The 27,545-nt window shown below is 32.7% G+C and overlaps 2 protein-coding genes across 2 annotated transcripts; one reads left to right on the top strand and one right to left on the bottom strand.

Moving 5' to 3' along the window:
- Window positions 1-6,992: 6,992 nt before the first annotated feature.
- On the bottom strand, window positions 6,993-17,220 carry LOC140439529 (stress-associated endoplasmic reticulum protein 2). Its single transcript, XM_072529496.1, has 2 exons — window positions 16,991-17,220; window positions 6,993-7,395 (listed from the first exon to the last, which is right to left on the bottom strand). The coding sequence occupies exons 1-2, from the start codon at window positions 17,072-17,074 to the stop codon at window positions 7,285-7,287; spliced, it is 195 nt and encodes a 64-aa protein (XP_072385597.1). The 5' UTR covers window positions 17,075-17,220; the 3' UTR covers window positions 6,993-7,284.
- Window positions 17,221-19,064: 1,844 nt separating this feature from the next.
- On the top strand, window positions 19,065-25,614 carry Vps33B (vacuolar protein sorting 33B). The gene is made up of 2 exons (XM_072529495.1): window positions 19,065-19,318; window positions 19,371-25,614. The coding sequence occupies exons 1-2, from the start codon at window positions 19,167-19,169 to the stop codon at window positions 21,016-21,018; spliced, it is 1,800 nt and encodes a 599-aa protein (XP_072385596.1). The 5' UTR covers window positions 19,065-19,166; the 3' UTR covers window positions 21,019-25,614.
- The last annotated feature ends 1,931 nt before the right edge of the window (window positions 25,615-27,545 follow it).

Genomic DNA, 27,545 nt, shown 5'->3' with positions numbered 1-27,545 from the left:
TTTCTATTATAAAGTCACTATATACTGATGCGAAATGCAGCGTGACACACAATGGGATCAACAGTGACGAATTCAACGTACTTACTGGAGTTAGACAGGGATGCGTGCTTTCTCCGTTTCTTTTTAACATAGCTATAGACTAGGGTTCTCTCCAAACTAGACTCCGACACAAGAGGGATACAATAGACGTTAACCACACGCCTAAGCGATCTAGAATACGCGGACGATATCTGTCTATTAGGTCAAAGGTTCCAAGATCTGGCTTACCAATTGGAAACACTTTCCACTGAAACCAATAAAATAGGTTTGAAAATCAATATTAGTATAACCAAGTCCATGAGAATAAATGCAAGGAACAACACGCTATTTACTATCGACAATATGCAGATTGAAAATGTGGAAAACTTTACGTATCTTGGAAGTGTCATAACAGAAAACGGAGGTACAGAAGACGATATTCGTATGAGGATACGAAAAGCTCAACAAGCTTTCAGCACGCTCAACCCTGTTTGGAGATCTGGCGAGTATACTACAGGGGACAAAGATCCGAATATTCCGATCAAATGTCATGTCTGTTCTACTCTACGGATGTGAAACCTGGAAAGTGACAAACATCCTCACAGACAAACTGCAGATCTTTGTTAACAAATGTCTACGACAACTTGAATTGTTCGTATATTCTGGCCTAACACCATCAGAAACGACGATCTGCTACACCTGACCGAACAAAAGAGGGTACAAAATGAAATTAAGTCCAGAAAGTGGGGTTGGATCGGTCACACACTCCGAAAAAATAGTTGCAGTATCGCAAAGACTGCCCTAGAGTGGAATCCCCAAGGGAAAAGAAAAAGAGGTCGCCCAGTACAAACTTGGAGAAGATCCATCATGTACGAGATAAGAGGCCAAGGAAAGTCTTGGAATGAGGTGAAGGCCTTAGCGCAAAATAGAACCCGATGGCGCGTTTTTACTGAAGCTCTATGCTCCACTTAGGAGTTCAAGAACCTTATATATATATATACCTTACTATTGTACCTGCATAATAATTTTTCATAATAAATATTGTCTGTCTATACGCTAAATAAATAACCGAAGAGAAGGGGATTTGACTGCTGCCATATATTAACTTCTCATCTTCACGTGCTTTATCAGAATTATCCGACGTTGGCGATCACCATTACGAAGGTTTCTCGATCTTCTGGCACATGGAATAATTGTCCTGCATTTGATATCGTAGTCCATTCATAAATGTTTATTAAATGTTAAAACCAAGAAACCTGTTTTCTTTCCACACATCTCTACGGCCTTTTATTTTGCCTTTAAAGATCAGTTGTAGTATTCTATATCTATTTCCCTCACTATACGTCCCAGATAAGACATTTTACGGTGTTAAACAGTCTTTAGCAATTCTCCATCTTTGTGGATCCTCCTTAGTACTTCCCCATTAGTTTTTCTTGCTGTCCAAGGTATCTTAAACATCCGTCTATGAATCCACATTTCCAATGAGCTCTGCTTCTGCTTCACACAAAAGTACAGACCAAATATAGCACTTAACCATTATTTGTCTTGCGAAGTAATTGTAATTATTGCAAAGAAATATCTTCACTTTTATAAATGTAGGTTTAGTAATATTGCTATTCTGAGTTTTATTTCTATGTCTGTATCTAGTTGGTCTGTTATGACAGTTATCAAATATGTAATTTTGTGAACTTTTTCCATTTGAACCCCATTTAATTGAAGCTCTGCATCTGGATGTGGGTTACGACTAAAGACTAAAAAAGTCGTTTTGTTTGAGTTTATTTTAATGCCCATTTCCCCTCCTACTTCGTGACTACGATCAAACGGAATTTGGAGATCTTCAATATTTTCTTCACGACCATCATAATTAAAAGATTAACAAACAAGATTGAATTTAGAGCTGGTCAAGCAGGCATTAGACCAGAATCCTCCTGCATAGACCACATTAATACTGTGAGGGTAATAATGGAACAATCGGTTGAATGGAACACACTATACATGCTTTTTGTTGACTTCGAGAGTGCCTTTAACAGCTTATCTCATGCTGCTGTATGGAAAATTTTAGAGCTAAGAAACATCCTGCTTAAAATAATTTCCATTATAAAGTCACTGTACACTGAGGCGAAATGCACCGTGACACACAATGGAATCAACAGCGACAAATTTGACATACTTAGTGGAGTCAGACAGGGATGCGTGCTTTCTCCCTTTCTTTTTAACATAGCAGTAGACTATGTTCTCTCCAAACTAGACTCCGACACAAGAGGGATACAATGGACGTTAACCACACGCCTAAGCGATCTGGAATACGCTGACGATATCTGCCTGTTAGGACAAAGGTTCCAAGATGTGGCTGATCAATTGGAAATACTTTCCACTGAAGCCAATAAAGTAGGTTTGAAAATCAATATTAGTAAAACTAAATCCATGGGAGTAAATGCCAGAAACAACACGCTATTTACTATTAACAACATGCAGTGGAAAACTTTATGTATCTTGGAAGTGTCATAATAGAAAGGAGGTACAGAGGACGATATTCGTATGAGGATACGAAAAGCTCAACAAGCATTCAGCATGCTCAACCTGGAGATCTGTCGAGTATACTACAATGACAGAGATCCGCATATTCCAGTCAAATGTCATGTCTGTTCTACTCTTCTTCTTCTTAAAGTGCCTATCCGTTCCGGATGTTGGCGATCATCACGGCTATCTTTACTTTGTTTATTGCAGCGCGGAACAGTTCAGTGGTAGTCGTGTTATACCACTTTCGTAAATTTTGAAGCCAGGAAATGCGTCTTCTTCCCGGTCCTCTCTTACCATTTACTTTCCCTTGGAGAATCAGCTGGAGAAGGCCGTAACGTTCTTGATTTCTCATTACATGCCCTAGATATTCCAACTTTTTAGTTTTGACGGTCATGAGAATTTCACATTCTTTTCCCATTCTACGCAGGACCTCCACATTAGTAACTCTGTCAACCCAGGATATACGTAAGATGCGCCTATAACACCACATTTCGAAAGCTTCGAGCCGATTCATAGATGCAACAGTCAGTGTCCATGCTTCCATTCCGTAGAGCAGAACTGTGAATATGTAGCAGTTCAATAGACGGCATTTTGTTTTTAATGATATGTCTCGACTGTTGAAAATAGTTCTCATTCTAACGAATGCTGCTTTTGCTTTTATTATTCGCTGTTTAATTTCTGTTGAGTGGTCCCATTGGCTATTTAAATTGGTGCCTAGATATGTATATTGCTCGACTCTTTCGATATTCTGTTGGTTGATTGTAAGTTGAGCGTTTAGTATTGGTTTTTTACTAATTGTCATAAATTTGGATTTCTTTATGTTAAGAGCTAGTCCGTATCTGTTGCTGACTTCTGTTATGCGATTTGTTAATATCTGTAAGTCATTCAGATTATCGGCAAAAACTATGGTGTCATCTGCATATCTAATGTTATTCAACCATTCACCGTTTATTAGTATTCCTTTCGCACAACCGTCTAAAGCTTCCTTAAATACCCATTCAGAATAAATATTGAACAACAATGGAGACAAAATACAGCCCTGTCGTACTCCACGTTCTATTGCAATTTTATCAGTTAACTGGTCTTCTATTTTGATTTTGGCCGTTTGATTGTAGTAAATGTTTCTGATAATTCTAAGATCTTTGTTGTCAATTCCAATTTCTTGCATTAGAGTCATTAATTTGTCATGTTTTACTCTGTCAAATGCCTTCTGGTAATCTATAAAGCATACGTATATGTCACAATTCACATCCCTGCATCTCTGAAATAGCACCTGTACAGCAAAAAAGGCCTCCCGTGTTCCCAGAGCATCACGAAATCCGAATTGTGTTCTTGTTAGTTGTTCCTCACATTTTGTATATATTCTTTTGTGGATGACCTTTAGAAATGTTTTAAGTAAATGGCTCATAAGGCTTATAATTCTATAGTCTTCGCACTTTCTCGCATTGGGTTTTTTTGGAAGATTTATAAAAGTTGACACTAACCACTCTTGGGGAACCACGCCCGTATCATATATACTGTTAAATATATTTGTCAACCATTTTATGCCATCATAGTCCATAAGTTTTAAGAATTCTGAGTGAAAATTATCAGGGCCTACTGCTTTACCATCTTTGGTGCTTTTGATGGCATATTTTACTTCTTCGACTGTAAATGGTGGTCCAGATTCGCAATTGGTGTTTGTTGTAATACCAGTGTTACTTCGTATATCTTCAAAGGTTTTTTCCACGTATTTGATCCAAATATCTCTTTTATGCTCTATTTCCAGTACTATGTTTCCCTGATTATCTGTCAGGAATCCAGTGTTCTTGTGTTTATATAAGCCTGCCGCTTCTTTAATCTTTTTATGGAGGTTAAATGAATCATGTTTTTGTTGTAATGACTCTATCTCTGTACACTTCGAGCTAAACCAATTTTCTTTTGTTATTTTAATAGCCCTTTTTATTTCGTTATTTATGTTGTTGTAGTAATTCTTATTATCTTTAGCGTTTCTTCTGTCTTCCATCATACATAGAATCTCCTCCGTCATCCATTCCTTTTTATTTGTTCTTTCAGGTTTTAAGTATTTTTCTGTTATTTCTTGACTTACTTTGTGCAAATTTTCTAGTTCTACATCTGTGTTATCTGTTTCTGTACGGGCCCATGGTTTTTCTGTACGAGCCCACGTTTTTTCTTTTAGGCGTTTTTGTATCTTTTCCTTTACTGTTTTATTTTTCAGTTGGTTACTATCGTACTTCATAATTTTTGGTCTTTGAACTTTCTTTAAACTAAGTTTCATTTTGGCGGTAAGTGGATTGTGGTCCGAATTTATGTCGGATCCCGGGTACGCTTTAACATATGTTATAGAGTTTCTAAATTGTTTGTTAATAAGAATATAGTCTATTTGATTTCGTACTGTGTGATCTGGAGTATCCTGGGGAGATTTCCACGTATATAGTCGTCTTGGAGGAAGATCATAAAAGGTGTTTGTCACTACGAGCTGTTCTTCAGTTGCAAATTCAATCGAACGGTCTCCGCGTTCATTACGTTCCCCTAGACCAAAGGATCCCACTAAATTTCCACTTTGTCCTTTGCCAACTTTGGCATTAAAGTCTCCCATTATTAGTATTATTTCGTTTTTCCGAATCCTTTTGACAATATTAGTAAGGTCATTGTAAAATTCTTCTATGATTTCTTCTGGGGCGTCCGCTGTAGGAGCGTATACTTGAATAATGTTTCTACTCTACGGTTGTGAAACCTGGAAAGTGACAAAAACCCTTACAGATAAACTGCAGGTCTTTATTAATAAATGTCTACGACGAATTGTTCGTATTTTATGGCCTAACATCATCAGAAACAAAGACCTACTACACCTGACCGTACAAAAAAGGGTAGAACATCAAATAAAGTCCAGAAAGTGGGGTTGGATTGGTCACACACTCAGAAAAAATAATTCCAGTATTACAAAGATTGCCCTAGAGTGGAATCCTCAAGGAAAAGGAAAAAGACGTCGCCCCGTACAAACTTGGAAAGTTGATTTCATGTAATCGAATAAACTATCTTACAATAAAATCGTCCTAGCAACGAAATGTTGCCATTATCATTTTAAAGTTGTTTACTTTGAATTAAAATGTATAATATATGTCTGAATTGTCAATATAAATGAGTCAGATAAAATTAAATTATTAGAAGAATTTTTCACCAAGTAACAAAAACCAAATTTGTTTAATTTATTAATGTTTTGTATTTTGAGAACGATTTCCGAAGTAGAAATCGAAACGTCAAAAATAAACTTATTTTAAACTTAAATTGTGGCTTATTCCCGATAAAAATAGTAATTGCATTAAGATGTCACAAGAAAAAGCTTCAGAATGATATTCATTAATAGATATTCTGAGTATTTCCTTTTTTAGGTATTTCAACTGAGATGGGCTTTAGCCAGTCTGTGGGAATCACTCCAGTGTTATATATTGCATTAAATAGTATATATTAACTAGTTAGGAGAAAAAGTGGTGTTACGGATGCAGTTAAAAGAATTACAACGCTGAAGTGGAACTGGGCAGGCCATGTTGCCAGAGTCAAAGATGACACATGGACCAAGAAAATCTTTTTAGAATGGAGACCTAGACAAGATGCTTTTCATAATCGAGGACGTTCTCCAATAAGATGGTCGGACCACATCAAGTGCATTCAAGCTGCTCAAGATGGGATGCAATGGAATTATTTACGAGAGACCTATGTTCAGCAGTGGGCTCAAAACGGCTAATGATATATGAACTAAAACAACGCCTAAGCATGTGGAGAAAGTAAATAACGAGACATTTTCAGTCTAGTTTGAAAACTACTTGAAAATCAAAGTAGTTTTTTCTACTTTTGTCCAAAAAATATTTTTTTTAATTTGGCCTTAAAGTAATTTAAAAATTATACCCTTGGTTATATTGAAAACAACTAAATGTTGTAAAAATTAATACATATTTGGGTAATTAGTGGGAGACATGTGTTCATTCTTTTTATGACGTTTCAGTACCGCAATAATTGAAAATGGTGGTCGGGTGCCATCTTTAACAGGATTATATGGCAAGTAATACATCATTTTAAAGCTGTTATACTTAAATCAGTCAGTATGTTCCTAAATTTTTTAATGATTCTATAGCACAACTTCAAAGTGCCTTAATAATTTGATAGTGTCCGGCTGATATGGATACCGCTGGAACATGTCAATTTATCTTTTTCTGTTTTCCACATTCTGATAGAATTCATTTGTTGACATCTGTCAAAAATATGACAAATGGATCAAAAGCAGACGAAATCGATGGACTAGAAGTCATGTGGAAGACCTTCAAACTCTCAATATTCCTTGGAAACGCCCCACCTATATTGCAGACGGAAATAAGCGTCATAGACGTCAGTGCCAAGGAGTGTAATTTATTTTTAGTGTCTGTAGTAGTAGCTTTAGTATCCAATAAAACAAAGTATTTTCTGTTTTGAAAATTATTTTATATTGAAAAAATAGACTCAGTTACATAAATGCAAATGAACTAACATTGGAATGGTAAAAAATCTCAAAAAAGTACTTACACTTACAAAATTGAGTTGTCAAATGCAAATAACTGTATATTATTTATGAAGTCTTTTGAAGACTTTAAAGTATGAGAATTATATACACATAATTTATATTTAAAGGATTGCACAATACAAAATAAACGGAAATATATTAAAAATCCAAGTTAAACATATATTTTTAAATAAAATATAAGATTTACAAGATTAAGCCATGCGGATTGATTGAATGATTTGGAAAACGGCGGATCCACATACTACAAACACAAAAAGTGCCAATAACCATGGTCCTACAGGTGATGACTCTTGACTTTGTTTCTGGAAAAGAAAACCATATATATTAATATCAAACACAGGAAAAATAAGAAATATAAGCAAAAAATAATCATGTATGAGAATTGCTAAAACAAGAGCCAATAGGTTAGATCCTTTGAGCTGAAAAACGGGTAATTATTTAAGCTCCACTGGGAGAGCTCCCATTGTCGTAATAAAGAATTACCTGTTTTCAGATCTTCAATTCTATTAACACTTCCCGCAAATTCCTGCTAATAAAATTGCATAGTTAATGCAGATAATTTATTGATTAAAAATGAAAATAATAACTTGTGACGAATTAAAAGTGGTAGGTATATTGTTCAAAAATAATTTGGTATGATGATAACACATCTGATATTTTCTGTAAAGCCAGGGCATCACCAGGTTCTATGGTGATAGGCAAATAGTTCATTTTCCAACTGGAGACTATTTCTATGTCATTAAATGGCACTTTTTCAACGTTTTGGGATGAAAGGCGTGTCAACAAAATTTGTTCCAAAATTTTTTACAAAAAACGTTATAACAGGTGACGAAACATGGGTTTATGGGTGTGAGTCGAAACTAAGGTTCGATTGTCCCAGCGGAGGCATTCTGGTTCGCCAAGACCAAAAAATTCTTGACAAGTTTCAAGGATTGGCAGAAGCGTTGGCACAAGTGCATAATATCTCATGGAGACTACTTTGAAATAGATAACATTAATATAGACAAATAAATATATATTTTTTCGAAAGACGAAAATTCCGTGTATTTTTGAACACACCTCGTACATAATTTTTTGAAAAAAAAAGAAGGCGATTTCACAAGTATAAATATTTAGGTGGCTGAGAAAATCAGCCAGAAATGTTAGTTTCAATAGCCAATCAGTGTCACAAAAATAATTGGGACATTAAAATTTAGTATCTTGTAGATACATTAACAATTTAATAATTTTTGTTTTTGCTGTGGTCAGTTGTAAGGTCATTTATATTCATCCACTTATCAAAAATTCTGCAGATTTAACTTTCATTTTATTTCCATAGAGTGAACTCACGTATTGACAAATGATTCTAAAGCTATGTGTACAAGACTTTATCTTTAATTGAGTTCACAACTTTGAAAACTTCTTCAAGCAGACTATCCATGTAACATTTATTTGATTGATTTCAAATTCAAAAGTTCGCTTATATTGGCAGTGCTTTCTAAACTCAGTTCGTACATATACTGACCAGTAGAGCTCACAAAAAATGTTTTGCAAAATAAAATGTTATATACACAAATACACAATATCTAGATAAGTTAAATTGCAAAAAAATTGGTCTTTTTTTCAAACTTTTCGACTATATTTTCTCAAATGTCACGTGTCATATCAACGAGTCTGCACTTAATAGTATTATCAGACACTAGTATGATTCTGAGCTTGTCGTAGTATTTATTTCGAAAATTGTACATACATATAAATATACAAAGACACGCATATACTCAGAGCGAAATACATGTCGAAGCAAAGAAAGAAATTACAGAAATCCTGTGACATATTTGAATTCATAACATAAATTACCTTGTATGGTCTTATACCGAGTTAATTTTGGCATTACTCTAATGTCATGGGGCAATTTATTAAAGAATCAATGCAAGAATATTTGGCACCTTTCTCTGTAACAGCCAATCTGTGAATGGAGTAAATATACTTAATCTCCCTATTGTTATAACAATGTAGGTAGATTCATGTCAAACATGTTTTTTACCAAAGAGGAATAGTAGACATTCCTCGATATATACTGCCGTACTGTTAAGATATTGTCAGTTTTGAAGACTCCTCTGTAAGATGCTCAAAATCTCATTTTTGTAATCATTCTGAGCGCTGGTTTCTGACAGAAAAATATTTTATTGAGTTAATTGCTTCCACCATAAAAGATTGCCCCATAACGCACCAAAAATTCAAAGTTTAAAAAATAAGTAAATTATTTTTAAGTCATCTTGATTTAAATATTGTGATAATACTCTTAGGGCATACTATGGGCTCCAAAAACAATTCCACTCAAGAAATATCCAAAGAAAAACTAAAATTATTATATACAAAACACTGCTGAGGCCAGTTCTCACATACGGGGCGGAAACGTGGACTGTAACGCAGAAGTATGAAAGACTTCTGGGAATATTCGAACGTAAGATACTCCGCAAAATATTTGGAGCTATAAACGTTCAAGGGCAATGGCGCAAAAGATCTCGAATTATCAGTACCAGATATCGTAACGTTCATTAAAACACAGCGGCTTAGATGGGCTGCACAAATAATACGAATGCCTGACAATATGACTGCTAAAAAGCCAACGACAGAAACACCTATAGGAAGAGGCAGAGGTTAGATGGAGTTGAGACTGACTTAGGGATACTGGAGATCAGAAGATGGCAACATCAGAAACCGAACAGAATGGCAATGAATCAGAGCAGGCCAAGATCCACACAGGATTGTCGAGCAAAAGATGATGATGATGATGATAATATTCTTAAAGTATAGATTCAACCTTTTATGAAGTTGCTGTTTGTGACTTTCCCATGTCAATGTTGCATCAATTTTCATGGCTACAAATGTAGTTTCAGTGCCAATTTCAACGTTTGTATAATCTTACAGAAGCTTATATGGACATTCCACGTTTGATCTTGTTGCTCTAAACAATAAACAACTCTTTTTTGTTTATTAATTGATTCTTCGATAGAGAACCACTTTTCATTCAGAACATTTCTCCACATATATGGACACCTTAATTCAGTGGAATTTCCAAATGATTTGCAATTACTAGAACATTTGTATAATCAGCATAATTAATTAAACTAAAATTGTCACTATTAACACAGTACATCATATTGTTTATAATGTACAATATAAAAATTATCCATCCAATTATGCTGCCCTGAGGAATGCCTAATTTTATAGGTTTAATTTCCGATTTAATATTAATTTGTTAAAATTACCGTTTGTGATCTTCCTGATAAAAATGATTTGAATAAATTATGAGATACTCCATTTATACCATATAAGCATAGTTTATAAATCATATTATTTTGTTAAAACTTGCCTCCCTCCATCTTAACATAATTTCCCCCACATTCATGGCTGCAGTGCAGGTAAAATTAAGAGTGTCAACCACTATATGTAGCTTTGCAGTTTTACCAACTCAGTAAAACTGTTAGTCGACGTTACTCGTATAAGAATTCTCGCATTAAAAAAATGCTTAACAAATTACGGCCGATGGTCGTACCAGATACGTTCAATACGTCGTAACTATACCCTGGCCGCTGAAAACATGGAATCCAAGGTCGCATGATCACTCAATGCAAGCATCGACAGGCGCTCGAAACTAGACCTTATGGGAAACTGTTTACACCGTCATTATTTGTGTTATGATACTATAACTTAAATGTTTTATGTATCATGATTTGTGTTTCACTTTCGCCGGCTGGTGAATTTTGTGAAAATGTTTAAAATTAATGTAAATCAATAACCTCTAAAAAACGTTATAAATATATTATAGCAACATTGTTAGTTCGTTTTTGTTGAGCGGTGTAAACGTGGGAATAGTGATAACATAGGAAGAGGAATATTTAAGAGTGCGTGCCATTCACATGATCATTCCATCTTTTCAGCGGCTCAACTATACAAAATCTGATTACACATATGCCATACACTTCACTTCAGGCTTATCCAATAGCCATTCAAGCGAATATTTTACATTTGTCTTTTGCGAGACTGTTTGTCATGAGCTCATTGTTTCACATTATTACGTAACAGGTTGCTCGTTATTTGTTGTTTGTTTTACCTTTTATCAACGTCTCACAAGGTGCGATATGTACCAATGTTCGCGATTTACGCGCGATTTAACACTAGGACACTACAAGAAAGAAATATGTGTGTCATTTAACTTCGTACGCGTGTGTGATTTGAAACATATTCGACATAGAGTAGTATAAATTCAAAAATTGATCGTTCGTCTTAAAATGTCTTGATTTACTAAAAATAATTTGAAAATCAAACTTTAATCAAAAGATTAACTGTATATACTTACATAAGTTTATTATTATAATTGAATAGGCTAGAAATTGCTTTTGAACAATCCTAAAATTTATTCTATAATAAATTATCTTAAGCTCAACTAAGAATGCAAATAAAATGTCGTGTTATTTAAGACATATTATAAATTAAATAAAAATATGTTTTAAGAGTTTTTAATTGATTTTCATATCTTATCTTTCTAAACAATACATAATCGAAACTACTACGCACAACAATCAATTTCTGGTGCTAAATTTAAATTGGAATATATTTTTGTAAATTATCATCAAATAAAATAAACAAGTAAAAGATATGAAAGAATGGAGAGAAGTACTAAAAAAATACTGAAAAACTATAGAAATTGATTTTATTGTTTTAAAACTATTTTTTTATAACCTATTTTTATATTACCTACTATGTTATAATTAGAAACTTAATTGGGAACGATTGGGAACCTGAAATGTCCAAACCATGGTTCAGACAATAGGCAAAATACAAAGTATTGTATTGCAGAAATACAAAGTAGATATAGCTGCTCTCCAAGAAATCGGATTTAAAGGGCATGTATATATAAATAAAAACAAATACAGTTTATACCACAGTTTGTCAAACCTAGGAACGACTTTGAAAATTTAATGACTTAGTAAGAGAAGTAAGCTCAAGCTGTAAAGTATGTTTAAAAAACCAGGTAGACGAGTCCTTGCATTCATCCATTTCTTTATTCCCAAATACTCTGTCTGCTGTCTGTGCAGATGGGTAAAATTTCAAAAGTTGTTCTCAGCCTTGACAAATAATACTGTGGAACAGAAAGACGTTTAGAGTGGGTTTTATGGTAAACTATATATATATAATATTACAATTTTATTAAAATCCATGCCCCAACAGAAACAGCAAATGAACTAGTAACTGATCAATTCTATGACCACCTACAAGTAGAATCTGAAAACATGCAAACGGGAGATACAGTTATAGTCGTGGATGATATGAACACCAAGTTGAGAAAAGAGCCAATATATGCAGAATCCTTTGGTAGGCATAGTTAACACGATATTTCCAACAACAACGGTATAAGAGTGGCACAGTTGGCAATGGAAAATAAAACTGGAGTAGTTAGTATGTGTTTCCCCCACAAAAACATTCATAAAGGAACCTGGATGATACGTGGTACTAATAAATTTAATCAAATTGATCACATATTAATATTTAAGCGATGGATAACATCTGTAACAGATGATAGATCTTATGGAAGCGCAAATTGTGATTCGCATCATTTATTGGTCATATTGAAGATAAAATGGAATATCAATTGTAAGAAAAGAGAAAGGCACCAAACAAAGAAAATGGAACACATATATGTTTAAAAATCATAAGAAGAATCAATACGAGCAGAAAATAAAGCTAATATTAAATGAAAAATTAGAGAAAATAACATTGAAGATGAATGGAATATCATCCAAACGACAATTACCAATACAGCAAGGGAAATATTAGGCAAAACTTCAAGCAAAAGAAACAAGAGACGATTTAACCAAGATTAAAAATAAGTAATAAATAGAAAAAATACACCTCGGCAGAAATGTCTATAAAGGAATTCCTGATTGAATAGAAGGGCATATGAAGAACTAAGAAGGGGTGAGAGGAGAATATGTAGAAGGAAAAAAAGAGAAATATTAAATAGAAAAATAAAACAAATTACTATATACTATATAGAGAGACTATAGTAATAGGGGAGAGACTAGGAAATTATACAAGGAAACCAAGCAATACATTCAAGGACACATGACAAGAACAACAGTGTGCAAAAACAAAAACGAGGCAATTATCAGCAAGGAAGAGGAACTAATGAAAAGGTGTAAGAGGCATTTTCAAGAGATCTTAAACCTAGAAAAAGAACAAAACCAAGAAAAAAATAATTGATCACATAGCAAAACAACTAGTTGAGAAACCAACATTGAAAGAAACTATATATGTCATAAAACATCTCAAAAATAACAAACCGCCTGGCACAGATGGAATAACTGATATGAATATTATTAAATTGCACAATAGGAACAAGGAATTGAATGAAAATAAGAATTGCACAAATTTTAACTATAGAAATATATTTTGTTTACTAAAACATTGTACATGTAAACTTAAACTTAACTAATTTCTATTTGAGTGATTTTGTTGAGGATAGGACGATGATAGGAGAAATATGAAATGAAAGGAAGTGTTTCTGCTGTAATGTGTCTTGAACGCCAAGAACGCTCTAGAAAGACTGAGACCAGTGATGTTCCGTGGAGCTTATCCAATATCGGGAGATGCCTTCGGCAAAATTCGGTAGATTTCGGTAGATCATATGCAATGACGTAAATTATATATATATATATATATATATATATATATATATATATATATATATATATATATATATATATATATATATATATATATATATATATATTATAATACAGTGCGTCCAATTAAGTGAACACCATAATGGAATTTTTTTTTAGTTTTATGACCTAAAACCTAAAATCAATCATCAATTAAATTTTTTGAGCCATATACACGAGGTTTGTCAAAAAATATGAACATAAAATTCATATTTTTTGATAAACTGCCTATATTATTAAAAAAATTTAATATCTGATGATTGTATTCTAAGTTTTAGATCATTCAGAACTTTTTAGAAAGAATAACTTTTTTCCATAAAACTAAAAATAGAAAAGTTTCCCATTATGGTGGCGACTTAATGGTTCAAAAGTTAAAGACCTTAAATAATTATGCTGAACTAATTATTAGAAATAACCATAATTCATTGAATTTTGTTTAATAAATAAAGAATCAAATTATTGGGACCAAATGCTCACATCAGCTATTATGATACAAATAAGGTTTAATAATATTTTGAGAAATAGTTATAGGTCATAATATTTACAGAAAGTTAAAACGTTCTGGTTCAAATAGATGTAACAACCATTATCTGCTAATGGATTAAGTCGGCAGTCAAAGAAAACCAACAGCACACACACCGTCATTTAGCTAATAATTTATCACTTGATACTTGAGATTCTTTGAGAATTGAAGAGACGTGTGTGAATGATTATGATTACGGAATGATGTTTATACAATATGTTATTATTAGGTATAAAATTACGAACTTGAATCTCGGGGTATTTCGCTTTCTTTGCATCTTTGCAAATATATTTTTAAACACTCTAGGGAAGTATCAAATGAATTTTAATACAAACGTATTAAAAATACCAAGTATTAGGTTACACTGAAAAGTTTTTTGATGGTAACAGAAATAAAAAGATAAATTGTATTATCCGAATTTATTTTCAAGTCATTGTGATATTTGTTTTAAAATTAGGTAGATTCAAGGGGCAGTTCGGTAGATCGGTAGATAGGAATCAAATTCGGTAGATCTACCGAAAAAACGGTAGACGGAATAACACTGACAGAGACACAAGCACGGAAGCACGCACCGATTCAACGCGCCTAATTCTCTAGTGCTGCGCGCGCAGCGGACCGATCATGTTTGAGTGGGAGAGAGACGCAAGGCATTCGCCGGTCCGGCAGGCCTCTCTCTCGTTCGGTGACTCACTGTAACAGACGTGAGCGGGCGTTACACTTTTTCATGAATGACTCCGAGCCACAACCTAATTTTAGACGTTGTCACGTCAAAAAGGAAAACAAAATGTATGGAGTGCACAAAATAGAATCGACATGAGAGTCTGAAGGTAGCCAATCATACCTACGAATATTCCTCCATCTTTCCCTACCTAGGCTCTATAATAAATCAGTATGTATTCTTAGTGGTAATAAATGCTTTTATGCATACCTACAAAGACTTAATGAAAAGAAAGTTACTGAATCGTCAGTTTAAGTTGTTTAGAATCTACAAAACAGTAATTAGACCAGTGGTCACATACCGATGTGAAACAGGGACCCTTTCAACCACTGATGAAAATCAACTGAGAATATTTGAGCGCAAAGTATTAAGAAAGATATTTGGACCAACCCATTGGACAGAATGGACATGCAGAATGGACGAACATTGTTAAGCAGGCCAAGACCCACAAAGCGGTTGTAATGCCATTAGAAGAAGAAAATGTTAATAGTGTAGCTCTCTAAATTCTCTATGAAATATTTTTTTGGATATTTAAATAGCTTAGAAATTAAGGAAGTTGATGAGCTGACAAAAAAGGAAACTGTTGGAGCACATTAAAAGCAACATTTATATATCTAGTGCTTCATGCTGTATTTAGGACTCAGCACATTTCCAAAATGGTACAATCTCAAAAAGATCTTTGAATTGTGTAGTTATTTTTGAATTTTATAAAAATGTGAATACATTCAAAGTTAAGTATATTATTGATTTTATAAGATTATGTATGTATTCTGATACTTAAAGATTATATTCTGACAAAAATTATGTTCCAGTGTGCATTACAATGTGTTTCATGTTTAGCATAGAACTTATAAAATATTAAAATCTAAAACTTTTACAATTATTGTAAGAGTACTTTTAGAGGTTGAAATTTTGTTTAATTTTTATTTTGAGAATGATTTCTGAAGTGGAAATTGAAATGTTAAAATAAACATTTTAAACTAAAATTGTGGTTAATTCCCAATAAAAATAGTAAATAATATTAAAATGCCACAGAAATAACTTCAGAACAATATTAACATAAATTATATTTCAGAATATGATGGTACTATTTTACATATATAAACTATTTCAATATATCTGACACATGAGGATATATAGTTTCTAAATCAGAAAGTCTGGCACATCAAATGCTATTTTAATATAAAAATAACATCTCTCTTTGAATTACATTTCATTCATGGATATAAGTATTAGGTATACATTTAGGTTTTTTGAATGAGAGGTGATTCATTGAAGTTGAATTGTTAAAAAGTTGTCTTTGCAATATACTCATATTTTAAATAAATCTAAAATATTTTTAGATACAGATACAATTTTATTTTAGATTGTCCCAAACTTATTTACAGACAATCTAAAGATTTTAAACTATTTCTACTTTATCTATTCCCACCCTGACATAAAGTCAACCTGTTGAAGGTACAAAACTTAGTTCAAATACTTGTCTTTTTGTTTTCTTTGTTGTGCATGACTTTAATGAGAAACTTTCCATGCAAATTATACTCTCCTTTGTTAAATATCAATATTCAACTTCTGTAGTCTATATTTTTAATCTAAGAAGTTTTAACTCCATATTTATGGATTTGGTGATTTATTTTCAAATTTTTATAGATTGACTTCTTCAAATAAGTATACCGTTTTTAGAGTTCACTTATTTTTAGCCAAAACCAACATTCTAATCTAATATTTCACATTAAAGAGGAAACAAAAACACAAAAACGTGTTCCATATGTTTACGGAAAATACCCCTAAATTATAATAAAAATTCTCAACAATATTTGTAAACAAATAAAAAAAGACTATGGTAAACCGTTTTCTATGTTAAATAGTTTTAATTAGTGTTAATAACAGTAAAAATAAACGTCCGATGGTCTATTTAGTCTATTACAATATGGCAAATATACACTTACCGTTGATTTTGGTACATTTCCTCTTAAAGTGACATTCTTCATGGCTTTCTCGTTAGCCAGGCGCATTCTTTGTTTAGGAGCCATTTTTGAATATTATTTATAGTAAATTCCGCAAAGGGACAAAAAGAAAATGAGGCTTTTCGGTCTCACGTCTTCCTCCTTTTAACTGCAAACGTAGAGTGGTTTTGAAATCCAGAAAAATATCAACATTTGATGACAACGACACGAATTTTGACACAAATATGACAACACATCCTTCTAGAATGGATGACGTCTCATCTTCTTCTTATTTGGATAGTTCAATGTTTCTTTCACATATTTTATTCAACCACTTAAAAAAACAGTAACAGATAATAATTTTAGTTGATGCGGTTAATACTTATAAATAATAAGAAAAAATAGGAAATGGATGGAATAGTTTTTATATAAATGGCATTATATAATTGGCATTTTGACACAAACTAGAGAATGAAAAAAGGAGGTCCTCTTTGATGTTTTTTAAATATAAAGGAAAGTGTTACTCAAATTTAATATTTAAAGAAATAGTGCAAAAGTGATTATTTTGTTTTTATTAAAGGTATTTAACTTTTCCTATTGATTACAATTGTGTCGATTTTGTTAAGTACTTCACTGTTTTACTTTTATCTTGTTCATTCTAAATTTAGAAAGTAGATCAAGTCACTGATGCAGTTGACATTTTATAATAATTTTGGCATATTTCCAAATGTAAATTTTAAGTAGGTATTTTATTACGGGAAAATCAAAATTCTCAGTAACTGATTCAAAAAAATAATTAAATGGAGGCTGAAACGGCTGCACCCTCGCTTTTTGAGATAGATTGGTGGGATTTAAAAATATATCAACATCCACCATGTCTTTTTTCTCTATGGTACCTATTCACTATTGTAGATTTAATCTGGAATCCAGTTAAAGAAAAAGTTAACGAACTAATTGAGTTGTGCGGTCCTAAAGAACAAGCAGAAGGTGAAGGTGATGGTGAAGGTGAAGGTGAAGGCAGTGATACAGCTGGAAAGAAAAAGTGGTGGAAAAGAAAACCTAGTAAAGAGGTAGAAGAAGGAGAAGCGACGGAAACGGAAGAAGGGGAAACCGAGGAAGAAGGCGAAGCAACTGAAGAAGAAAAAGCTGAAGAAGGAAAAGCTGAAGAAGCCGAAGAAGGGGAAGGCGGAGAAGAAGGGGAAGGCGGAGAAGGAGAAGGAGAAGAAGAAAAAGAAGAGTAAATATAAGTAATTAATATAATTAACAGCACCTTAAAATAAAATCATTTATATTGCATAATATGCTAAATACTTGAAATAGAAACTGCTTATACTTGGTATATAATAAAAAATGTCATATATAAATTATTTTTTAAACTATATTGCTTCATTTGTTGATTTGTTGAAATGTCTACAATTACGAATAAATTTGCATTATTATAACTATGTCATTTACTACCAAACATTGTTTATAATCACAAATATAAACCTAATATCAAATATTAATTTATATTCATTATCCCTTTTTACCATAAGTGTTATCTTTGTAACTTTGCTGTTAGCTTGAAACGCTGTGAGTCTTGTACATATCCACAGCCACCTAAAGTTAGTTTAGCATGTGGCTGTGCCATATCTGAATAAGAATAAACTGCTTTCTGATAGTCTGAAATTTGTCATTGTTTGGACAATTTTCTGTTTGTTCAAACTTTAGAATGTCAAACCACAGGAAGAAACTTAAAATATATGATGGTGCGAACATAATAGAAAAATATCACTCTTACTCGATAGTTTACGGTTCATCTTAAGGTCTTAATGATTTTTTATTGCAAGTTACAAAATAAACATCCCTCATTTTATTAATTTTGTTTTATTTTTGGTGTTTGCATGAATACGTATATTTTTATCTATAATTTATTTTCCATCTCCTATTTTTTTCACATTTTTACATACATTCATATTCAATTAGAATTAGAAGATGAATAATCAATCATATAAATAAATTATATAAATTATGTCTATGAACTATGAACAAACTGATTTTGACATTTGACATTAATTTGAATCTTGACTTTGATTGACAGACTTTGTCAAATTTAAAATGCAACAACAAAACAATAAAGTGCAATAAGTGGCAATAAGAATTAGATTAGTCTAAAGTAAAGAGTCGGTTCTATATAATAATGGATATTACCACAAAATTGTTGGCTTTACAAGAAATATCTAAAGCTCAGCTCTCCAAGATATTAAACGTGGTTTCAAATCCAAAATATTTAATCATAGAACCATCATTAATTCGGCCTCTAGACAGAGTATGTGGTGCTACATGGTTAAAGTAAGGAATTTTTGTATTTTTATTGATGTCCTTAACAAATTTGTATTTTTAGAGGAAATGGCATAGAGAAAATATTTAAATTAGAACCCGTAAATCCATATGCAGGTTCAAATGTTGTATTTTACATGATATATTTTGATACAATTGTATTTAAACAGGTAGTAGATCAGATCAGATCCCAGATTGAGAACATCGAGCAACCAGTAAAGAATAAATTTCACATTATTGTAGTACCTTGTTACAATTGTGCCTTTGAAAATGAACTAGAAAAATTAGGTGTTTATGGTACAATAAGAATACATCACTTCCAGTGGATGCCTTTACATCTTGACACAAGTTTGCTGAGTCTTGAAATACCTAATCTATATAGTTCCCTCTTTGTGTATAAAAATTTTACTTATCTACCTGTTTTGTCCAAATGCTTGTGGCAACTCAACTTTGTAATAGGCAAACCAAGGTTTATTTTATGTCTAGGTGAGTATTCTAAAGCAATTGTAGCTCAATTTGATCAATGCTGTGAAGACAGAGGAGAAACTGATAGACTGGAATCTGATTTTGGTGCCTTAATAATAATGGATAGAAACATTGACTACACAAGTGCGTTATTAACTCCAGGTACATATGCAGCCCTACTGGCTGAAATATACAATGTTAGTGCTGGTATTTGTGAAAAAAAGGAAGAGCAACTAGAAAACTTTGATACAAAATGTAATCCTCTACCAGAAAAACAATCAATTAACTTTAGTTTAGATAGTAATGTTGATAGTATTTACTATGACATCAAAAATAGATATTTTACAGAAGTGTTATCTGTTTTAAGTAATTTGACAAAAGAGTTAAAAACAGAAAAGATGAGTTCCATGGAAATGGCCTTAGATGAAATTAAACAATATGTACAAACACAACTACAAGCAACTAAATCCAAGAAGAAGTTTATAACAAATCATTTACAGGCTGCTGAAAGTATAATCAACATCTTAGGCCATAGATATGAAAATCAGAAGATGGTGGAACATAATATAGTAAGAAACCATGATAGAGCCTTAAACTTAAATTACTTGGAAGAGGTTTTAAACACTGAAAATGATAAATATATAACTTTGAGGTTATTCTGTCTCTTAATACTGTTTCAGCCAATGAGTGAAAGCGAAGTTAGAACATTCTGGCTAAAATTCTTGTATCAGTTTGGTTTTAACTATGGTTTTGCTTTCCATAATCTACTGAATATAGGTTTTATTCCAGAACCAGTAGAAACAAGCAGCAGTTTAAATATACAAGGAAAATTAAAGATTCCCATTTTTAGTTCTAGTAATTGCCTAATCAATTCTAAAAATTTAAAACAAATCCCACCTGACCCTACTACAGTTAACCTAAAGTTTCCTACATGCACAAGTTATGTATTTGGAGGAAACTACATTCCTCTTATAACCCAAATAGCTGGAATGATCCTTAATTCAATTCCATTAGATGAGATTAGAACTAAATTGGAAGTGTTTGGCCATCTATCATTAAGAAATGAAAGGGGATATCCTCTTCAGAACAGGATGGTGCTTATATATATTATCGGAGGAGTTACTTATGCTGAAATAGCTGCCTGTAATTTACTGGAAACTCTAACAGGGACTCAAATTGTTATTTTAAGTGATAGGGTTGTTACTGGGAATGATTTAATGCAAGGCATTTTAGATTATCCCAAATGATGCATTGCTTTGTGAAATTTTGGTTTCACCATAGCTATTTGAATCTCATAGATGTCATCATAAACTGGCAATTTGGTTTTAAATTTTTCAAACATGATATGTTTCATATTTCAATATAAATTGTCAGTTTCATAAAGTTTTTCTTGAATATTTTAAGATTATTACTATGTTGTGGCCTTGATTTGATAACTTTTTAGATATGTACCAATATCTGTACATATACGGTAATACTAATAAATAATTTAAAATATTTCTGAACTGCTAAGTTAAAAACCTACCTAATTCAGTTTGCTTACAATCAATAATATTAAAAGTGGTTTCATCACAGCTACTTCAATTTCAGAGATCACATCACAAACTGTTGTTTGGTGCCTGTTAATTAATTTTTTTCGGATATATGTTTCTTATTTCCACTTCCACATAGATTTTCCATAAACTTTTTTTTGAATAATATAAGTGTCAAGAACTGTAGGCTCCTGCAGCATGTTTTATAATGATACATTGTAATCAAGAAGTATAGGTATTTGTCTAAAATTGTTTTTGCCTACTGCTTGAACTCCTGTTGCTCCTGTCACTCACTGATGATCTTCCCCCAAGTATCTGGTTAAAGTGCTTCTTCATAAATTTTTTCCATTACAAAATTTGCAATAACTGGGCTTAACAGACATCCCATTTCCACCCTATCAAAAATTGGTTGCTGAAATATCCTAAGACAGAAGTACTATTACAATGACTGTGTCAGAGATTTTACACAAACCTTCAATAAAATTTCAAAATAAACAAAGAAAATATTAGAATGGAGACTTAGACGCGATGCTTATTGTAATAGAGGACAACAAGGTGGTTTGACAACATCAAGTACAACTGGATTCAAGGTGCTTAAGACCAGAAGCAATGAAACTATTTACGGGAGGCCTATGTTCGGCAGTGGAATCAAATGTCGAACAGGTGGTTTAGCAGCTGAATAATTAAAAGCCAAAGTGTACTCTTATCAACTATATCATTATATTTCGATAGATTTCTCTTACATATTCAGATGAAAGCTACAATAGTGTTACAAAATGGTGAAATTGTATAATTTACAAAATAAGATAAAACACTTACTTGTGAGGTTGCAGCAGAAAGTTGTGAAAAAGGTCTCGAGGTGTTCGTTGTAGTGAAAAGAAAAATGGACAAAAATCCTATGTAGAATTTTTTTCAAAATTGTACACCACCCAGACAATCCTACAAGGGAAGATCGAAGGTAGGAGAGGAGCCGGCCGCAAACAATTATACTGGTTAAGGAATATTAAAGAATGGACAGGAATACACAATACAGGCGAGCTGTGTCACGCCGCCAAGAACAGAATTCTAGTAATGAGATAGTTGCCTACGCACTTTGGTGTATGGCATGTTAAGAAGAAGAAGACAATTTAAGCGTATATATCAAATGTGGCATTTCAAAATTATCTATGTAATTAACAAACATTTATGGACAAACAGTTATTAAAATATACATATTAGGACGAACACATTATGCAGTTGTCACTATTGAAGCCACATGGTCAAAGAATTAAATACCAAAAACCTCAAGTTCTCCAGCGATGCATTTAACTCTCTAGAAAAAACTTTTACAGAAAACGGTTATATCCAAGAGACATCAATATGTCTAAAAAGAGTCAACTGCAATATCAATTTGAGAGAACCAAAAAATAAAGATATCTTACCACATATTAAAATTGCTACATATCAAATCGGCAAGATCTTAGCAAAATGTTACCTTATCTTTACACCAGTGAAGATGATACAAGAAAGTCATAAGATCAGCCAAATATTCAAGACAACCATTGTCCACTCAAGAAATTTACTTCATACCATGAAGTTGTGGTTTAGTTCATATTGGAAAAAAATACTTGTTTACTGAATACAAAGGAAACTGTTGTGTTATTCACTGCTAAAAATCAGCCACAGCAGAAGCATACCATCACCCAAAGCAACCACAAAGTTTTATTTGCATCAAAATAAGGAATACCATCTGATCGTTTGTTTCTGTTGATATTCAGGATTAAATTATCTTCTTCCTCTTTATAATTATGCTTGTTCATTGGCGGATTATTTTCTCTATAGGAGGTTGTCACTCCATCTTTTGTGCGGTCGTCTGATACTTCTTCTGCAGATTATTATCCCACATATTTTAAGGATTATATTATGTGGGATAAAAATAGTGGTTTCTATATTATTTTTAAATACTATTGTTCAATGGAAACCAGTTCACAAGCTGTAAGCTAAGATAGTTTATATTAAAAAATTCAAAATAAATCTTCACTAGCTTTAAGAAATGAGTCATATTGCTTATCCATACACTTTTGTTGTAAAAGTTAATATTGTCGGCACTTAAGGCATTTGTTTATTAGTTATTATTTTTCTTAAGCCCGTATGTCTTTACAAGAATTGTACTTTTCTTATTTATAATTAATACTGCCTAGTCTTAAGTGTAAAGTGAATTGCATTTTTATTTTTGCAATAAGGTGGTAGCTTTTGTTTTTTAAGAGCCGTTACTGTTTAAAAATGTGTCCTTTTAAACACATTCGTTGCTAAATACACACATATGCAACATGTTTAAGTATAGCTATATGCGGAAGGAGCACCTGCACTCATAAAAGTTAAAATGTACACTCGCGATCATAAAATCCGGGTCACCTTGTAAATCACCGATATTTTATTTTTAACGAGCTTTATCGTAAACAATAATAACACAAATATAAACTAATGCATGTTTTTGAGAATTGTTGTCGGCTTAGCGGTTTCCTTTGCAACGAAGAATTTCAATAGTGCCGATTTCGCGGAAAAGTGCACACTTCCCAAAATGAACGGTACCTGTAACTGCCGCTTGTTTTAAATGTCTCATTTGTGCTTCGACTTTCTGTTCAAACGCAATGAATAAACGTTTATTATTGCCACCATTAGTTTTTATTAGTGCCATTATTAGTGTTTATTATTGTTTATTTTTTGCCAAAAATACCCTTGACTGTTGTTGAAACGGCACAAATTGTTGCGCTTGTGAAAGACGGTCACACTCAACGGCAAGTCGCAAGAACTGTTGGCGTAAGCCTTTCTACTTTTCAACGAGTGCTTCAACGCTTTCAGGGGAAGGGTTTGCTATCCAGACGACCTGGCTCTGGACGAAGAAGAATGACCACGGTACGAGATGACCATTTTCTTCTGTTTCAGGCTTTACGAAACAGGACCTCAACTGCGATTATGCATCGAAATCGTCTACAGGAAGTACGAAATCGCAATGTTAGCGATGCAACAGTCAGGAGATTTCGTTCTTTTGGACTATCTTCTCGAGTAATGGCTACAGGACCGCCACTTCGCCTGGCGCATCGAGTTGAACGAGTAGCTTTTGCTCGACAATACGCGTATTAGGGAATTAACGATTGAAGCAAAGAGTTATTCTCAGATGAATCCCGTTTCTGCCTAACTGGATCCGATGGACGTGTAAGAGTTTGGAGGAGAACCGGTGAATGATTTTCACAAGCTTGCAGTGCTCCAAGAATGCGATTTGGTGAAGGCTCGGTCATGGCTTGGGGAGGTGTATCTTCCGACTTCCACACAGAATTACCCTTCATCGAAAATGGGTCCTGAACTGCACGAAGGGACATTATGGAGATTCTGGAAGAACATGTTATGCATACCATGGCAAGGCTTGGAGAAAACGTCGTTTTTATGCAGAACAACGCACGTTGCCACGATCAGTACGAGGTTCGAGTACTTGGACGAGGTTGGAATTACGAGGTTACTCTGGCCAGCTAGGTTTCCGGACCTGAATCCCATCGAACATATCTGGGACGATTTGAAAAAACGTATTCAAGCCCTAACATCTCCTCCTAACAACGCACAGGAGCTTAAGGATCTGTTAGTGAGAGAGTGGAATAACATACCACAACATGTAATCCGGATAAAAATTGAGAGTATGCCCCGTCGTCTGCAAGAGGTCATTAGAGCAAGTGGAGGCAATACACGATATTAGTCATTGAAATTTCACAAACATTTTACCACGTTCTGTATTTTCCATTTTTTTTCGTATGCCTGTTTTATCAACAATTTTGTTTGTTTTCTGCTTTTTCAATCAAAACAATAAAAAAAACCTTTTTTTTTCTTTCAAAACAAACATTAATGACAAAAAATACGTTAGCCTAAAAAAAAAGGTTATTACTGCACCAGAGGCAAAAATATTCCAGAAACTTCAAATTTTCAAGGTGACCCGGATTTTATGATCGCGAGTGTATTTACGAAGAACTGTAAGTTGCCTAGATTTGGCGCAACTAGATAATAAAAATAGCCTGTAATTAAATGCAAGGTAGTAGACGACGTAACAGTTACGCATGGGTTTCAACTCGTTGAGTGCAAGATTCAAAAGTTATTATGAAAGAATCGCATACCGATTGTATACATTATAATTATGAGAATACAATAAATACATTATACCTACACTCATAGATAAAAATATTGCATATTTTATTTTCAAGAATATTTTTTTATTATATGAATGTTATTTATTTTTGTTCTGTTAAAAATCTAATTTATTTTTAAATTAAATTTAATACAATATATATTTTTAAATAGAAATATCTTATGTTGAAGTCTTTTATTTATTAAACTTTATTGAATATGAAATGTTACTTTATTACATTAGATATACAGACGATTTAGTGAATTAATTTCATAAGTTTCCACATTTAATTGGAAAGAGCAAAAATTACAACAAAGTAAAAAATCAGTACATAATAAAAATTCAATTATATTGATACTGTGCATCAATTCATAATTCTGCAACTGAGTGCGAAGCTGAGTTTCGTTCTACTATAGAAAAGAAGAAAAATAATTCTCAGTTTTTGTTATTTCCAGTATCTGGTTAACTGATTTATTTATATATTGGCGGGGATATCTCATTTTAAAAATATATAAAAGATTACAAGAGTACATTAGTAAATAGGCATTCTCCTTTCTTTGATTTAATAAATTTGAGTATGAAATTCATTTAAACTCCAAGCCACATTTTGTTACAGAACAGTTGGCATAATATGTGACAGAGAGGAGTAGAAAGCATATATTGTTCTTTGAAAAGGAAAATGGAACATGTATTCTAATTGCTGAAAGCAGACCAGGGCAGTCAACTCTTTTATTAAGAATTTTATACACAATTCGAAATACAAGAAAATTGTATGGTAACCTCTAAACGAGGATGATATTCATCTATAGGCAACTAAATATTATTAGCCAAAGTAACCGAGGTACATATTGGAGTTATGTAACAAAAATAAATATAAAATAACGTCTCAAGAATCTCCTACATCTGAAGACGAAAACAAAAAAATAAAAAGAATGCATACGGAATAAGAGTTAATATCAATGGTATTTCTCAACACTTAATAGATCCATACTTCAGATGGAATCTCCATAACACAGTCTATGAATACAAATAATTGTTCGATGTTTCATTCACATTCAATACGTTCACTAGCGAGACTCATGAGAACTGCAATAAGAACTCAACCACCACGTTTATACACCTGAGACAATTGAAGGGTTTATTTCAAAAACAAGTAACGTCAAATGAAGTAAATTTTAAGAAATTAATGAAAACTTAAACTAATAATTTAAGCAAATGTTTTTTTTTTTCAAATTTTTATGAATTAGAATATGTACAAATATTTAATATACTAGGTGCCAAAAGGATTTTTACTTTTTGAAAAAAATAATGAAAAACACTTTCACATTGGTTGTTTTTGACTGAAATACAAAAAAACCCACGTTTTGCTGCAAATATTTTATGGACCAGAATATACTTAGTATATTGTTTTTTTTTTTTTTTTAATTTAAGTTACTCTCCTACAAATAAATACAATGACGTCTATGAAGCCAAATGTGTTCATCAGACATTTGCGTTGACATGTAACGACAATTTACATACAGTTTCATATATCGCCGACTGCTTTTAGTTTTAAAAACCGTCCGTATAGAGGTGTCCCGTGAAGAGAGGTGTCCGTTAAGAGAGAATTTAGTGTAGTGTATTTGTTTATTGAAGCTAAAAATGCCGAGACGTGTTTTAGATGTAGACAACTTTATATTTAATGTACTTTCTTATTTTACTGCTGAGAAAACCAACGGGGACCCTTTGCGACCAGTTCAGTCCGTACATAAACCTGTATTAGTGAAACAAAACTTAAGTCGGTTTTGCAAAAAGCAAAAAAAAATGGACAAAGTAAACAAAACGTCGCACAATATAAATCTCGCTGACAACCAAAGACTATAGATCTTTCGGAAGGTTGCAAATTTGAAATCAGTGAGACAATATAAAATGCGCGAAAAGAAAGAACATGTTTCTTTAGATTCAGTGCTACAAAAATTAAAAGGCAGAAATATATTTGAAATACGTTTCTTTAGATTCAGTGCTACAAAAATTAAAAGACAGAAATATATTTGAAATTTCTAGAACAAGTCTCTGGAGAGTTCTAAGACAGATTGGCTTTAAGTTCAAAAAT

This window comes from Diabrotica undecimpunctata, chromosome 4 (assembly GCF_040954645.1).
Source record: "Diabrotica undecimpunctata isolate CICGRU chromosome 4, icDiaUnde3, whole genome shotgun sequence".
NCBI lineage: Eukaryota > Metazoa > Arthropoda > Insecta > Coleoptera > Chrysomelidae > Diabrotica > Diabrotica undecimpunctata.
The sequence above is the reverse complement of the archived record's forward strand: the minus strand, read 5'-3'. Positions and strand labels throughout refer to the sequence as shown.